General features: G+C 44.8%; 1 protein-coding gene across 1 annotated transcript in view; it reads right to left on the bottom strand.

Annotated features, from left to right (window-relative positions):
* LOC138648195 (ADAMTS-like protein 2) overlaps positions 1–15,803 on the bottom strand; it is an 80,953-nt gene that overhangs the window by 45,416 nt on the left and 19,734 nt on the right. Inside the window, exon 3 of the mRNA XM_069737705.1 lies at positions 6,419–6,494. Coding sequence (XP_069593806.1) covers positions 6,419–6,494 — 76 coding nt within the window. The remainder of the gene's footprint in view (positions 1–6,418; positions 6,495–15,803) is intronic.

Below are 15,803 nucleotides of genomic sequence, written 5' to 3' on the forward strand. Positions count from 1 at the left end.
TCCCCTTTTTCGCACCTGCCTTTTCAGTTTTGCCCATAAATTTTCAATTGGATTGAGATCAGGGCTTCGTGATGGCCGCTCCAAAACATTGACTTTGTTATCCTTAAGCCACTTTGTTACCATTTTGGCAGTATGCCTTCAGATGTTGTTTCAGTATTGCCACACAATCTTCTTTTCTCATGATGCCATCTATTTTGTGAAGTGCCCCATCCCTCCTACAGCAAAACAGCCCCACAATATGATACTGCTGCCCCCATGTTTGACAGTTGGGATGGTGTTCTTTGGCTTCCAAGTTTCTCCCTTTTTCCTCCAAACGTAACAATGGTCATTATGCCCCAAAAGTTCAATTTTAATTCCATCAGACCACAATACATGTCTCCAAAAATTAAGGTCTTTGTTCCTGTGTACGTTTGCAAACATTAATCTGGATTTTAAATGTTTCTTTTGGAGTAATGACTTCTTCCTGGCAGAGTGGTCTTTTAGTCCATGTTGATACAGTACTCGTTTCACTGTGGATATTGACACAATCTTACCAGCTTCTGCCATCATATTCACAAGCTCTTTTGCTTTTGTTCTTGGGTTGATATGCCCATGTCAGACAAAACCACGTTCATCTCTGGGACACAGAACCCGTCTCCTTCCTGAGCGGTATGATGGCTGGAAATTCCCATCTTGTTTGTACCTGCACATAATTGTTTGTCCAAATGAATGAGGCACCTTCAGGTATCTTGAAATTGTACCCAAGGATGAGCCAGATTTGTGCAAGTCCACAATTCTCTTCCTGATATCTTGGCTGATTTCTTTAGATGCCATGATGCTACACAAAAAAACAGTATGTATCAGGTGTGCATTAAAATGCATCCACGTGTGTCTCTTAATAACTGAGATGGTACCAAAAAACCTACCAGAAGCTGCCAAACACATGACATTATCATATGGGCAGTTCAAAATTGTTTAAAGGCATAGTAATCTTAGTGTATGTAAAAATTTGACTTTGCAGTAAGTAATGAAAATGACTTAAAACATTCTCTCCCTCATTATTCTTTAAAGGGACTCTGTCACCTGAATTTGGCGGGACTGGTTTTGGGTCATATGGGGGGAGTTTTCGGGTGTTTGATTCACCCTTTCCTTACCCTCTGGCTGCATGCTGGCTGCAATATTGGATTGAAGTTCATTCTCTGTCCTCCATAGTACACGCCTGCGTAAAGCAATCTTGCCTTGACAGGCGTGGTGTACTATGCCAGCTGCCCTTGTGGCAAAATTTATGTGGGCCTGACATCTAGGCCACTTAGAGTTCGTGTGAGAGAGCATTACAGAGACATTATAAATGCAAAAGACGCAACCGATATGCTGACATTGAAGCCAGTAGCGAGACATTTCAAAAGACATCATGATTGTGAAGCCAAATTACTAAGGGTCTCTGGCATAGACAAGGTGTTCATAGATCAGAGAGGTGGAAATTGGAAAAGAACACTAGCGCAGCTAGAAACCAGGTGGATCAAAAAGATTGATTGCATACAACCAAAAGGATTGAATGAGAAGCTCAGTTTTGCCCCTTTTCTTTAGGTATTTATTTGTGTGAGTTTTTGTTTTGTATCTTGTTTTTATGGTTATTGTTCTTTAAAAAATTTTTAATCTGTATTTTAACCTGATTTTCTTTAGTTTATATTTAGATTCCTACTGATGTATGAGTGTCTGTGGGGTGGTCCTGACCATCGGTATCCTTGGGTAGAAATAGGAACAAAATATCAACTTCTAGTCTGACATGAAGAGGAACAACAAAGAAGAAAGAAAAAATAAGAAATTAGCTCTACACTGACAGAGGAAAACCTATGGGGACGTTAAATGTGATGTCACTTAGCTACTATTTTTCACTTGGTCCTATGTGTATTCAACTTTTAAAGGATTTAGTCCTTTTTATGTACATATATATTTTATATAAATGTGTATTTGCACCGCTATAGAGGGGGGGCTGTATGGGGCGCAGCTAAAAGGAGGCCCCCACATGACTGCGTTGCCTTGGGAGCAGTGCAGTAGGTTTTTAAAATAAAGAAGTTATGAGAAAAGGGGCCCGGGGATTGGAAGAGTAGGATTGGGGGTGGGGATTTATGCAAAAAGGGAGGTGGGGGCTTGGGAAAGTGCGGGAAAAGGGAGATCAGTCACCTTAGACGGGCGAAGTGAGTCCCTCCCACCCTCCCTGTTTTTAGTGGTACTATGAGGCAACGTAATTTTAGTCGAGATCGGCGAGTTCGTCAATTCTTAATGTAAAAAAAAAAAAGAAAAAGAGGGGGTCTTTTAAATTATATTTTCTTTTCTGTTTGATTTATTGAAGGCAAGAATTCTGTATTATTGTCACAGTGGCGTTGGCGGGGGGTGGGGTTCTTGGAGTTGGTGATGATGCTGATAGGGTTGATCTGGCTTTTGGTACGGGCTCTGGACGGGGTGTTTACCTCGGGAGCTTTGTGGTTGGTTTGCCCGAAATGGGTTACATGGTGCCCTCGAGCTGGTGGTTACGGCTGAGGGTAAATACGTGTTTTTTGTCAAAATTTTGGGTAGGCTCTCTGCCTATTATGAGCCAGATTTTTTAGCTCCAAGAGCCCCCCCCCCTCGAGGTTTTATATTTACTGTTTACATGTTGTTATTTATGTATTTGTTTGTTAATAAAATGGCCGCTGTGGCCAAATTATCCAAAAAAGAAATTAACGTGGTGGTGTGTTTTCTTGGGTAATAGATGGAGGGGTTAAGAGGGGCAAGGTAGTTGGGGGTGGGGGATGCTTTACGGAAAGGATCCTTTATTGGCCATACGCGGTCATGTACTAATGTATTTATATTTCTTCATTATACCTCATGGTTGCCTGGGCACCGATTAGCATAGTAATTGTTAGTGGGTGATATGTGACCTGGAGCTTTCAAATTTATCACTACATTTACCAGGTAGTTACACCACTTACAGACACATTCACATGCCCCGTGCTCACCACGGATATTTTTGACACCAGTGGTTGTCACATGGAACTCTGCACTATTTGCACTTTATATTGCAATAAGGATCATACACTCTATGTACACCGAAATTCAAAATACACTTTCTTTATTATATGATGCTCTATCGCTCACCAACTGCCCCCTATTTCTTCCTGTTCTTCTTTTTTCCTTCCTGCTCTGTCTCTCGGAGCTTCCCATACCCACAAACACCTCTACACTCCAGTGCGGTGAGTGCGCTCTGCCTCTGGCTGATTTCTTGCGCTGCCGTGGCAACGCGTCTGTTACGTCGCTGGCTCCGCCCCCCGCCTTGACGCGTCAGACGGGGAAGCGGAACAGTGACGAGGACGCCGAGCTGCGCATGCGCCGGGACCCGGCTCAGGGACGCGAGCGCCATTACCACGCCGCACCCACCAATGAAGGTACAACTATATAAACTCTGCACTTTAACACCCACAATAGCAACCCCCGGACGAAGCTAACGCGAAACGCGCGTTGGGGATCCTCACAGCTCGGACAGGTCATGTATCACTCTGATTAATTTACCTTTCTATGTATTACGGAGGTGGGCTTAGTTGGTCATTATATATGTGGCAGTGATGTTTTGACTTCCTTTGAATGACTAGCCACTGACAGGACACTGCAAGGAACTTGTTTAATGTGCATTTGCACTTATTATTGTAGTAAGCAGTTGTGTCATTACTGTACTGGAAGCCGCTGCTTTGGTATTTCAGCTAGATCTACTGACCACTATAGATATATGAAATAGCCCTATGTAAACTCCCTATAAGGTTTGAGATGTACTCAGAGAGATGTATTCAGAGAGGTGATGCTGTACCTGTACTTTGCTGTGATCTTGCATGTGCCTCTTCATTTTTATACCTTGTTTTCTATTTTTATTATGTATGGATAATATGTGTTATCCTTTAATAAAGTATTTATGTATTATACTAGTGACGTCTGCTTCCACATCTTCATTTTTTGGATTTCCTTGCTAACTCTAAGTGGGCTGATTCCCACTAATGCAAGTTCTGTACCTAGCAGGGCCGTATTTAGAGTTTCTGCTGCCCTAGGCACTTTTAGTGCTGCCTCCCCCTTTGGTTAGTATGACACTATCGGCAGTGACTTTGGCAAGAATCGCTGTTGTGAAAGTCGCCTTTTGCAGCAGATCCGGCAGTTTTTCCGCATCTGCTGCGTAACGGATCACTTACGGCAACACTGCGTTTGGCTTCATTCATTCCCTATGGGATTTGCGGCACTTGCTGTGATCTGGCAAATGCAGTACGATACCTCCCAATTTTTGAAGAGAAAGAGGTATAAAGTTTGCGGCGCCTCTGACCACACCCATTTCACAACTAGTAACACCCATATCCACGTCCCAAACACACCCATTTAGCACTGCTGATCACACTGTTTCATATACAATAATTATAACCAAAAAAATATGGCCACATGGTGCTCCATACTGTATAATGGCCACACATGATGCTCAATACTGTATAATGCCCCCATCCCATCCTGTATGCATGGCTCATATCCCCCCTCCTGTATGCATGGCTAATATCCCCCCCTCCTGTATGCATGGCTCATATTCCCCCCTTCCTGTATGCATGGCTCATATTCCCCCCCCCCCTCCTGGATGCATGGCTCATATCCCCCCCCTTGTATGCATGGCTCATATTCCCCCCCCCCTCCTGGATGCATGGCTAATATTCCCCCCCTTGCATGCATGGCTCATATTCCCCCCCCCCTCCTCCTGGATGCATGGCTCGTATTCCCCCCCTCCGTATGCATGGCTCATATTCCCCCCCCTCCTGGATGCATGGCTCATATCCCCCCCCTTGTATGCATGGCTCATATTCCCCCCCTCCTCCTGGATGCATGGCTCATATTCCCCCCCTCCCCCGTATGCATGGCTCATAATCCCCCCCCCGTATGCATGGCTCATATTCCTCCCCTTGTATGCATGGCTCATATTCCCCCTCCTCCTGGATGCATGGCTCATATTCCCCCCTCTGTATGCATGGCTCATATTCCCCCCCTCCTGGATGCATGGCTCATATTCCCCCCCCTCCTGTATGCATGGCTCATATCCCCCCTTCCTGGATGCATGGCTCATATTCCCCCCCTTGTATGCATGGCTCATATTCCCCCCCGGATGCATGGCTCATATTCCCCCCCTTGTATGCATGGCTCATATTCCCCCCCCCCCCCGGATGCATGGCTCATATCCCCCCCCGGATGCATGGCTCATATCCCCCCCTTGTATGCATGGCTCATCTCTCAACGCTTCTGCTCCTCCTCCCCGTCATACTCACCTTTCCCACGCCGCGCCGACGCGCCGAACATCCCTCTGGCTCTGTCCCGACTCCTGATGCAGCACCTTTTTCCTGAGTGAGCGGTCATGTGGTACCGCTCATTAAGGTCATGAATATGCGCATATTCATGACCTTAATGAGCGGTACCACGTGACCGCTCACTCAGGACGAGCTGCAGACGCTGAGACCAGGCATCGCTGGAGCAGGGTGAGTATGACGTCTTCAAGGAGGGTGGGAGGGAGTCAGGCAGGCGGGCAGGCAGCCGAGGGAAGGGCTGGGGGCGGTCGGTCAGGAGGTGACCCAGGACTTAAATAAAAAAAAAACCATTGCTCAGGTGCCGCCCCCCGCATCGTCCCGCCCTAGGCACGTGCCCTCAAGTGCCTAGTGTCAAATACGACCCTGGTACCTAGTGCTACCATTTTATTTTGCTGTTCTACCCAGCGGGCCATGTTTATTTTGTGCTTAAACTTGGTTTATACCGTATCTAATAAACTAAGTGCATCCTTAAAGCTGCAGTGTTCCCTTGTCTACCTTTGTGTGCAGCTGAGTGAGTCGATCTATCACAATATATAAAGTCCATAAAACCACAATTAAATCAATATAGGACTCCACTATGCATTGGTATTAAATGTCAAATAAAGAAATATAATAAGAATAACAAATCTGTAAAAGGCAGGTTTGTTATTGTGTTTAAAGCTAATAAAAGAGAAGATTATAAAAAAAATCAAAACCATAACAGTATAATAGTGGTTCTACCAATCTCCTATTGATTTTATGTGACATGTCAGGTTGTTAATTTACATAACTGCCTTCACAATTATTAGATGTTGGACCAGTGAACACATTTACAGACACTTTTCTTCCATATTAGCTGAGATTCTAGGATTTTTTGACATCTGATTGCTGTACAGTGGCTAATTATTATTATTATTTATTATTAGAGTGCCATTTATTCCATGTGAGTACATGTGGCTGATGTAAGAGAACGCTTTCCAGAATTCAACTAACCTGTCCCAGTTCTAGGAAGAAACAGATAAATGCACAGGAATCCGTGCTCAGCAGTCTATAGAATGATTTCTGCCATAATCTTCGTCAATTAATGAATGTCTGTTACTTACCTGTTTCTGACACAGCTGATATTGTTTGGCCTGACCCCGGCATACAGTGTTATCCAGTCCTGCAACTGTCTGGAGTCTGTGAAGAAAAGAGACATCTTCAGACCACATACATAAGCAATAGTGATGAGAAATAAGGTGTTATCTGAGCATGCTCGAGTGCTAACCGACTGTATTCGGTGTGCTCGAAAAATATGTTCCAGTACTCGTGGCTGTTCGACAGGCGCAACACATGCAGGGATGGCCTAACAAGCAGGTAATCTCTGCATGTGTTGTGGCCTGCCGTCTAATATGTATGGGGGCCTCAAGACTCTCCCCCAACAGATAATGTTGGAGGGGAGAAGTGTTGTGCACTCAGAATTTCAACCCCCCCAATCCTTTCTTCTGTCTCCGGGGAAAGTATGCCGCTGCCAGAGGAGTCTGCCAGCAGCTTTTTCCACTTTCCACAGGAACGCTCGTCTGAGCTGAGAACTTATGAGTCTGGTGGAGTCGGTAGAGGTAGCGGCTGCTGAATGAACATTTGGCCGACAGTTTAAACTATAGGGACATTTTTGATTGATGATTCTATAATGTCTTTGATCAGGTTAGATGACAGTATAGTAATTAATATACAATATACTAATAAAAAAATGCAACAGAACGTCCTGGTCAGCTTGTGATTGTCATCACTGGACCAAGCACAGTCCCAGAGGTACCAATGCAATATATCTATACTCACCTGTAGCACCTACGTACGAGCGCCCAGCTTTATTTTCTGGTCTACATTATAGTATTTAAAGCCATTGCATTAGTTTAGATAATATTTTTGGTTTATTTTTTTTTTACTTTCAGAAATACACCACTCTTGTTTGCATCTGGGATTGCAATTTTTCCTCATTCACTTATGGGTAACTCAAAGGGAATCTGTCGCCAGGTTTACGCCATGTTATCCAAGAGCGGGGACATGTGAGAGAATTGTTTCAAGGGAACCTGTCATGTGAAAAAACGCTATTAACCTGCAGATATGGGGTTAATCTGTAAGTTAATGGCGTTGTGGACCTGCCCGGAACTTAGACCTCCATTGCCGGGAGGAAATTAACTGTATTCCTCCCGTCCGAGGGTTAACGACTGTGAGCCCACCGACGACAGTCTAAACTTCAACTGGATGTGCACCCTCGGAAAATATTAAAAAAAGGAGACAAGACTGGGGACATTATTACAGGATGGGGGCCAGGAAAGGGGTCATTAGTAAAGGATGGGGACATTATTATAGAATGGGGCCAGTCCAGGGGACATTATTACAGGATGGGGATGTAATTACTGTATGGGTGGCCAGATTAAGGAATAAACCTTATTAGTTTATGGTACTAAGTGTGGCACATAGCAGGAGGCCAGTTGGGAACAATATTACTCTATGGGGACAATTATGGGGCAATATTACTGTATGGAGGCCAGAATGGAGGGCACTATTACTTCACAATGGAAGACATTAAGAATATTCCACATTGGGGTCCAAGGAATATTAATTAATGGAGACAAAATATGGGATGTTACAACTGTATCAAGGCAACAAAGATGAATGCTATTACTGTGTTGGAGCAGATATGGTGTACATTACAAATGTATTGATGCCAATGGGGAAGGGGCATTACTGTTGTACACTATTTGAGCACAAAAATAGATTATTTTGACATCAGGGCATAAAAAGGAATTTTACTATTGCACGGGGGCCACAAAAGGGATCATATGCATTAATATTGTATAGGGGCCACGGAGAGGGACATTTCTACTTTGAGGGGGTCTCAAAGGGAGATATCACTACTGTAATGTATTTTATGTTTGCGGATACCGTGGGAAGTACTATTACTGTGCAAGTTTCTTCTTCATCTGGTGCAGCGTAGAAGTGGGGGGAAAAAGTGTTGATGACATAGAAGTGATCAATCATAGGTGTATGTGTTATTTTCTGCAGATATGAGTCATGGCTGCAAGAAATCACAGCAGTCTGTGCTGGATGAATAAGAAAAGTGAAAATGAATAACATCAATTGGAGGCATTACTGGTAAGACACTGGGTTTACCACGTACATTATATGCTATACAGAACACTTGTGTACAATGTCATTGGTGGTAATATTAGTGTTAGCACTGTGGTTTTTGATAATGATCAGTATTGTGCTATTATATAGTTACTATGTGGTGATTATATGTGGTCCGATCACGGTGTGGCGATATTTTTCCGCTGTATGTCAATCATCTTGGCTATCTAATACTTAAATTTGACTTGCAACTATTTAGCATATGATTAGTTTTGCGGATTCTTGTCATGTCACTGCATTGTTACTGTTTTGCGCCTAAAAATCTAAATCTTAGTTTTTATTATTTTGTTAGTATTTTGTAAATCCACCTTTGGCTTTCATCACTGCCTGAATCCTGGTGGTCTTGCTCTCAATCAGTTTCAAATATGTGTCAATCAAAATTTGATCTCAGGTCTCTTCTGCACATTTCCAAAGTTTGTGCATACTGATTGACTCACTTGGGTATGTATACAGATTTTTGTTCAATTCTACCCACAAGTTTTGATTGGATTAAGGTCTGGGGACTGTGGGGGCCAATCCAGCACCTCTACTTCATTGTGATTGAACCATTTCTTCACCAATTTTGACATATGCTTCGTGTTGTTCTGTTGGACACTATTTCATCCTTTTCTTACCCATAGTACTCGAGTGTATGAAGTAACTCATCTTGTAAGATACTCACATATATCTCAGCATTGAGACCACCATCGATCCTGGTAAAGTATTCAACGCCTTTGGCTGTGAAACAACCCCATATCATCAGGCTTCCTGCACCGAACTTGACAGTTCCTTCAATTTCTAGATTTTTAGAAGGGTCCTTGCTTGGCTGAGTCCCGAACAATCAGAAACGCTGTCTTGAAGATCTTAGGGAATGCCAATCTCTCCAACACAGGGCTTCCTTAAGTCCTTAGAGATAAAGCCTCACGTGGCCTAGCCCAAGATGCTGTGTACTAGGTTATCCTCACAAGATGGCTCATGTCAAACCAAACAATGTGTCTAAGAGTCACCAACAACAGATCCAGAGTCACTCCACCCTATCCAGACTTTTTCCAAGGATGTGCAGCTTCACTTTCACCAGACTCCCCTTCAACTCCTCCCAACTGTCCACCAGCTGCCAAAAACCCCCGCGCTCCAACTCTGGTCTCTTGTTGCTGTCCTCTATTGGCCAGATCAAATATCACATCACAAATCTCCAGCAATATAGTAAACTGTGATTAACCCTTGCACGAGCCACCTCCAGTGCCATTTTTTTCCCCGACCGGAACTGTTAGACCTTGTGAAGAGCCGACTTGTTGACTCTCGATATTTTGCCTGCATGTCCACCTCTTGGCTTTTGAATGGATGGACAGACTTAATGTTGTATTCTTTTGTCTGTCATGGCACTCACATGATGTAGTTTGTCAATTTTCTTGGCTGAAAAATGCTATCGATGAGCTGCATGATGCTGTTTCTCTTTTCTTGGGAAATCGTCTTCATGGCTGCTCCTCGATTCAAACCAGTGACCTTTCGGTTGGGAAGCAATCTAATAACACACTGAGCTATTGGGGAATGTGAGAACAGGTTGTATTTTGTAGTATTCAGAACTAATATTTTTCCACCACCAGGAGCAAAACAGTAACAATCCACTGATATGACAAGAATCTGCATAACGAATCATATGCTAAATAGTTACAAGTCAAATTTATGTATGAGATATCCAAGAAGATTGTCTATAAAATGATAGTAGTCTTACATTCGAGGCAGTAGTGAATGGTGAGATATGGAGCCTGAAAGTCAAAAGTTCAAAACATTGTTAGCATTTTGCTCGTCAGTGCATTCGTATTGTTATACAATATGGCAATATTTCTTATTTTGTAACTGTATGACTACTATTTACAAGTATTACTTGGTAAATGATCTTATTAAAAAAGAAAAAAAAAAGAGCATGAACCGCACATCCCAAAATCATACGTTGATCTAAAGCCGCTAGGCAAAAATTAATATAACTGAATATGAGGTTTTCAGTTTAACATTCTGATCAGACTGTATGAAGCCCACTGCCCCTTCACGGCAAACCTCGTAGTGGGTCCTATCGCCCTAACGGAGCGGAGCCGTGCGGCGCCCACCGCCACAGCGGCCATGCACCAGCAGGGCGGACGGCCTGTTGCCCCACAGCACCCATGCTGCAAGACTGAGTCCCCATGACTCCAGACCGCGCCGCCCCACCAGCACAAAGCCACAGCAACAATGGCCGCCACACAGCACCAACACCAAAAAGAAAGGAGCACTTAAACTCACCTTCCTACAGCTCTTCAGTGAGAGCCAAAATGGGCTAGACCCCTTACTTTGCAGTCTCCTGCTAATTAAAATCACCTGAGCCAAATGGGAGGAGTGCTGGTCCAAGAAGAAGACTAGAACATGCTTTGCAAAAAAGAAAAAAAAAGAGCATGAACCGCACATCCCAAAATCATACGTTGATCTAAAGCCGCTAGGCAAAAATTAATATAACTGAATATGAGGTTTTCAGTTTAACTGGCTGGTGCGTGGCCGCTGTGGCGGTGGTTGCCGCACGGCTCCGCTCCGTTAGGGCGATAGGACCCACTACGAGGTTTGCCGTGAAGTGGCAGTGGGCTTCATACAGTCTGATCAGAATGTTAAACTGAAAACCTCATGTTCAGTATATAAATTTTTGCCTAGCGGCTTTAGATCAAAGTATGAATTTGGGATGTGCGGTTCATGCTCTTTTTTTTCCTTTTTGCAAAGCATGTTCTTGTCTCTTTCTTGGACCAGCACTCCTCCCATTTGGCACAGGTGATTTTAATTAGCAGGAGACTGCAAAGTATGGGGTCTAGCCCATTTTGGCTCTCACTGAAGAGCTGGAGGAAGGTGAGTTTCAATGCTCCTTTCATTTTGGTGCTGGTGCTGTGTGGCGGCCATTGTTGCTGTGGCTTTGTGCTGGTGGGGCGGCGCGGTCTGGAGTCATGGGGGCTCAGTCTCGCAGCATGGGTGCTGTGGGGCAACAGGCCGTCCGCCCTGCTGGTGCGTGGCCGCTGTGGCGGTGGTTGCCGCACGGCTCCGCTCCGTTAGGGCGATAGGACCCACTACGAGGTTTGCCGTGAAGTGGCAGTGGGCTTCATACAGTCTGATCAGAATGTTAAACTGAAAACCTCATGTTCAGTATATAAATTTTTGCCTAGCGGCTTTAGATCAAAGTATGAATTTGGGATGTGCGGTTCATGCTCTTTTTTTTCCTTTTTGCAAAATAAATGATCTTATTGTTGTGTTTTCTATGAGATTTATATATTTCATGTCCAGCCTTTTTTTAATTGGGGGGGGGGGGAGGCACATATGTCTTTATAAGATCAAAAAAGTTACAATTGTCCGTACATCTGACCAACACACTGGTGGGGGCCCAAATCCAAATTATGCATCGGGGCCCATCGGACTCTTGTTATTCCACTGTTTATCTTGCCAGAAAGGAACTTCAAATTGAGAATCTGAAGTTCCTGCACCTTGATCTCACTTGGTAGCAAAGATAGCGCCATCCCCTGGATCTCCTTTCTGGAATCCATGCTGTGGGATACTTCTGTCCCAGGGGGCTAATCCCACCCTACCAAATTGGTGGCCTGAGCACCAAAAAAAAGACCTGCCCACAGGCCGCCCCGAAGCAAGAGCATATCATTAAGGCTGGTTTCACACTAGCGTTTTTGAACGCATGCGTTTTTACAAAAAAAAACGCATGCGTTTTTTTCCCTATATTTAACATTAAAAACGCGTGCGTTTTTTGATGTCCGCGTTTGTCCGCGTTTGTGAACGCATGCGTTTTTTAACTGCATGCGTTCACTTTCTAAAATGCAACATGTAGTATTTTGCAAAGCGTTTTTTTTTTCCAAAAAAACGCATGCGTTCACATGCGTTTTTTTTTGGCAAAAAATTGCATTGGAGTCAATGGAGACGCATGCGTTTTTTTGGACATGCGTTTGCATGCGTTTTTTTTTACGCATGCGTTTTTTTGAAGCATGCGTTTTTTTTGGCACCATAGTTAAGATAAGGTTGTCTAGACACTGATAAGGCTCCCCCATAGCTGAAGGGTTATAAAAGGAAGGCTGGGGGAAGTTTCTGGTCACTTCTCATCAGACTCCAAGGAAGACAGCACCCTGCCCGGACGCATTGTTGGACAAGACACAGAGCAATGTGAGTATATCCTTGCCAATGCATTATTCTTCAATTTTTTGGATCTACATGTCCTAATTTTTTCAATGTTTTTCTTTCAACACGCATCAGAATGTCTTCTCCGGTTTCTTCGTCTGATGATGAATTCCAGCCACGGCAATCAGAAGTGGATCACGTGAGCGAGGTAATTTTTTGTTCCGTCAGCTTGGTAAGTATTGACTGTCACATCGACACGAGGCAATTATATTTTTTTTATTCTATAGAGCACTTCAACTGAGGGACAGAGAGGTACGGAGCAGCGGAGTCAAGGTCCAGGTGGAAGACGGCAGCGGGTATGTATACCAGGCAGACTGTCCTTATTTAAGTTGTCTTTCATATTTCTGCCCTTTCTCATTTTTTTTTTTTTTTTTTTTAAATGTGGTTGAGCAAACTTAATTTTTTTTAATTAAATTTTAGGTTTCACAACGGGACGATGACCACATCGATAATGACCTGCTAATCACTCTGGTACAGGAGCGAGTCCCGTTGTGGGACAGCCGGGATCAACAGCACTCCGTCAATAGTGTTATCCGTCGTTTGTGGAGTGAGGTGGCCCAAGCGTTGTGGGATGGCTGGGAGAATTCAACGCCACGGGTCCGTAATGCATTTGGTAAGTATTGCACGATAGTGTGAAGAAACAGACCTTGGCCATGCTCTCTTGACTGTGTGTGATGACAGAAACTTTTCGTAGTTTCTGTCATCACACACAGTCACGAGAGCATGGCCAAAAGTCCTGATTCTGACCATTATATTTTATTGTTATTTCACAGTGGACAAAGTAAGAACACGTTGGCGTTCCATGAAGGACCGCTTCAACAAGGACCTGCGTGCAGAGAAGAGTGCAGCTAGTGGTTCCGGAGCAAGGCACCGGCTGTACAAGTACCACCGTGTGCTGGCCTTCCTGAGACCGGTCCTTCTCTTGAGAACGTAAGTATTTGTCACATGCCTCCGGTTGTATTGCATTGACATAATCTGTCATTTTTAATTCCATAGGATGTACCGTCTTGTTATCGTTTGGTATTAATTTTCTGTTTTATTTTTCACAGCACACACTGCACGACTGTCGCCACAGGTTCTGGAGCGGTCCTTCAGCCGACAGCCACGGACCCGTCCCAGCCATCCAGCAGCGCAGCACCAGGTGGGTCTTCCACGGTCACTGGAGACCAGGGAGCTGGCCCATCAGGTCTTCCCCTTTCGCAGTCCTCTTTCGCTGCACCCATTTTTGCGGGCTCATCCCGGCAGCGACAGAGGGCTTCGGATAGGTCCCTCATGCCCGAGTTTTTGCACTTGAGCTCGGTTTTACACGAAGCTATCAAGGCTTTAAGTGACAAAATGGATGTGTCCCATAACCTGTTACAGTGCCGCATCCAGGATGTCGCTAAAAGCCTTGATCAAGTTAAAGCCGACCTCCAGAAGCCAGCTCATCATTTTTTTAATAAAATCCACCAGAGCATGTCGGAACACCTTAGCCCTGATCTCCAGCTGAGTGTGATGCAGGCCTGCAATGTTGCTTTGGGGCAGGCTATGCAGCAGAGTCAGAGTCGTAATGTGGCGGCATATCCAACTGTGCCGTCACTGTCCGAAGTAAACACCATTCCTACCTCTGCTGCATACCACTGCACGGCCACCTCTATTCCCTCAACAGGTGTTCTCCAGTACAGCGCCAACACGATGACGAGTGCTGTTGGACATCCCACCGCCACCACCGTGACGACCGCTGCTCCGGCTTGGACCTCCTCCGCTGACACCTCTATGACGCAGGACCCTGGCGTGGCTTATCGGCCCGGCAACCTCCCGATGCAGCAGGACCAATCCATGCAATATCGGACCGGCCCACCCCCGATGCAGCAGGACAGAGGCCTGGCATATCTGACCGGACCCACCCCGATGCAGGAGGACCGAGGCCTGGCATATCGGACCGGACCAACCCCGATGCAGCAGGACCGAGGCGTTGCTTTCCGGGCAGGAAACCCCCCGATGCAGCAGGACACATCCATGGCGTATCGCACCGGGCACCCCATGATGCATGACCAAGCCATATGTTTCCGGGCAGGACCCACCCCGATGCACCAAGAACCATCCATGGCTTTATGTTCCCCCCCACCAGCAATGCAGCAGGACGCTGGTATGGGATTTGTTTCCCCCCCCCCAACGAGGCACCAGAATCCTGGGAAGGTTTTTGTTTCCCCCCCCCCAACGAGGCACCAGGACCCAGGCGGGACTTTATCTTTCCCCCCATTGGACTCAGAGATTGCCGAGCGCTCCACAATGGAGACTGACTGTGAAATTGTGGAGCCGGGTCCTGACGTGTCTCCCACCCAAAGTTTACACCCTAGCCCCAAAAGACTTCCCCCAACCCGGAAAACACAGAAAACTGGCAAAACCCATAAGAAACAGAAAACTTTGTTTATTCCTCCCCCATCACCTTCCGATGTGTCTCAAGCCCCTCATGTTTTAAGCCCCATCCCCGAACTTCCAGACCCTTCAAGTTTTGTTGCCCATTCTCCTGCAACCTCTGCCTCCTCCACGGTGAGCCAGGCTTCAGTTCTAAATACCCCCCAGTTACGGCACTCAACCCCAAGCCGGCGTGGTTCAACCCGGCGCGGTAAAAAAAAATAAATTTGTGTTTTTCCCCAATAAAAAAAAGTTTATTTTCAACAATTATGTTTGGTTTATTGTGTCTTTCACCGCTCTAAATACACACCAATAAACTGCGTTTACACACTTTTATTCTTTTGGCCTACACATATCTCCAGTAGTATAAAATACCAGACAACATCTATATGTGTTTCTTTAGTATACAGATATGAGTTGGCCAAAAAAATAGTAGTTATTTCCATACTCTTATTTTTAATTTTTAACTGGTGTAGTGTCACTGTACAAAGAGAAAATGGTGTAAATCAAGTTCAGAACTCAACTGAACCGGTCAGATGTCAAAATAGACACCTGACCTGTTTAGTTGATTACTGACTTGTATATTCACCATATTCTATATAGCACATTATGTGACAATGTTTGTCAAACTGATGGGACAATGGTTGGCACACGCTAACTATCTATCCTCACCTTGGCAGGTGTAAAAAATTTTGAATTCATGATCATGTTTATGTTCATCATGAATTCATTATTTCTTACACTTGACTT

This window comes from Ranitomeya imitator, chromosome 8 (genome assembly GCF_032444005.1).
Source record: "Ranitomeya imitator isolate aRanImi1 chromosome 8, aRanImi1.pri, whole genome shotgun sequence".
NCBI lineage: Eukaryota > Metazoa > Chordata > Amphibia > Anura > Dendrobatidae > Ranitomeya > Ranitomeya imitator.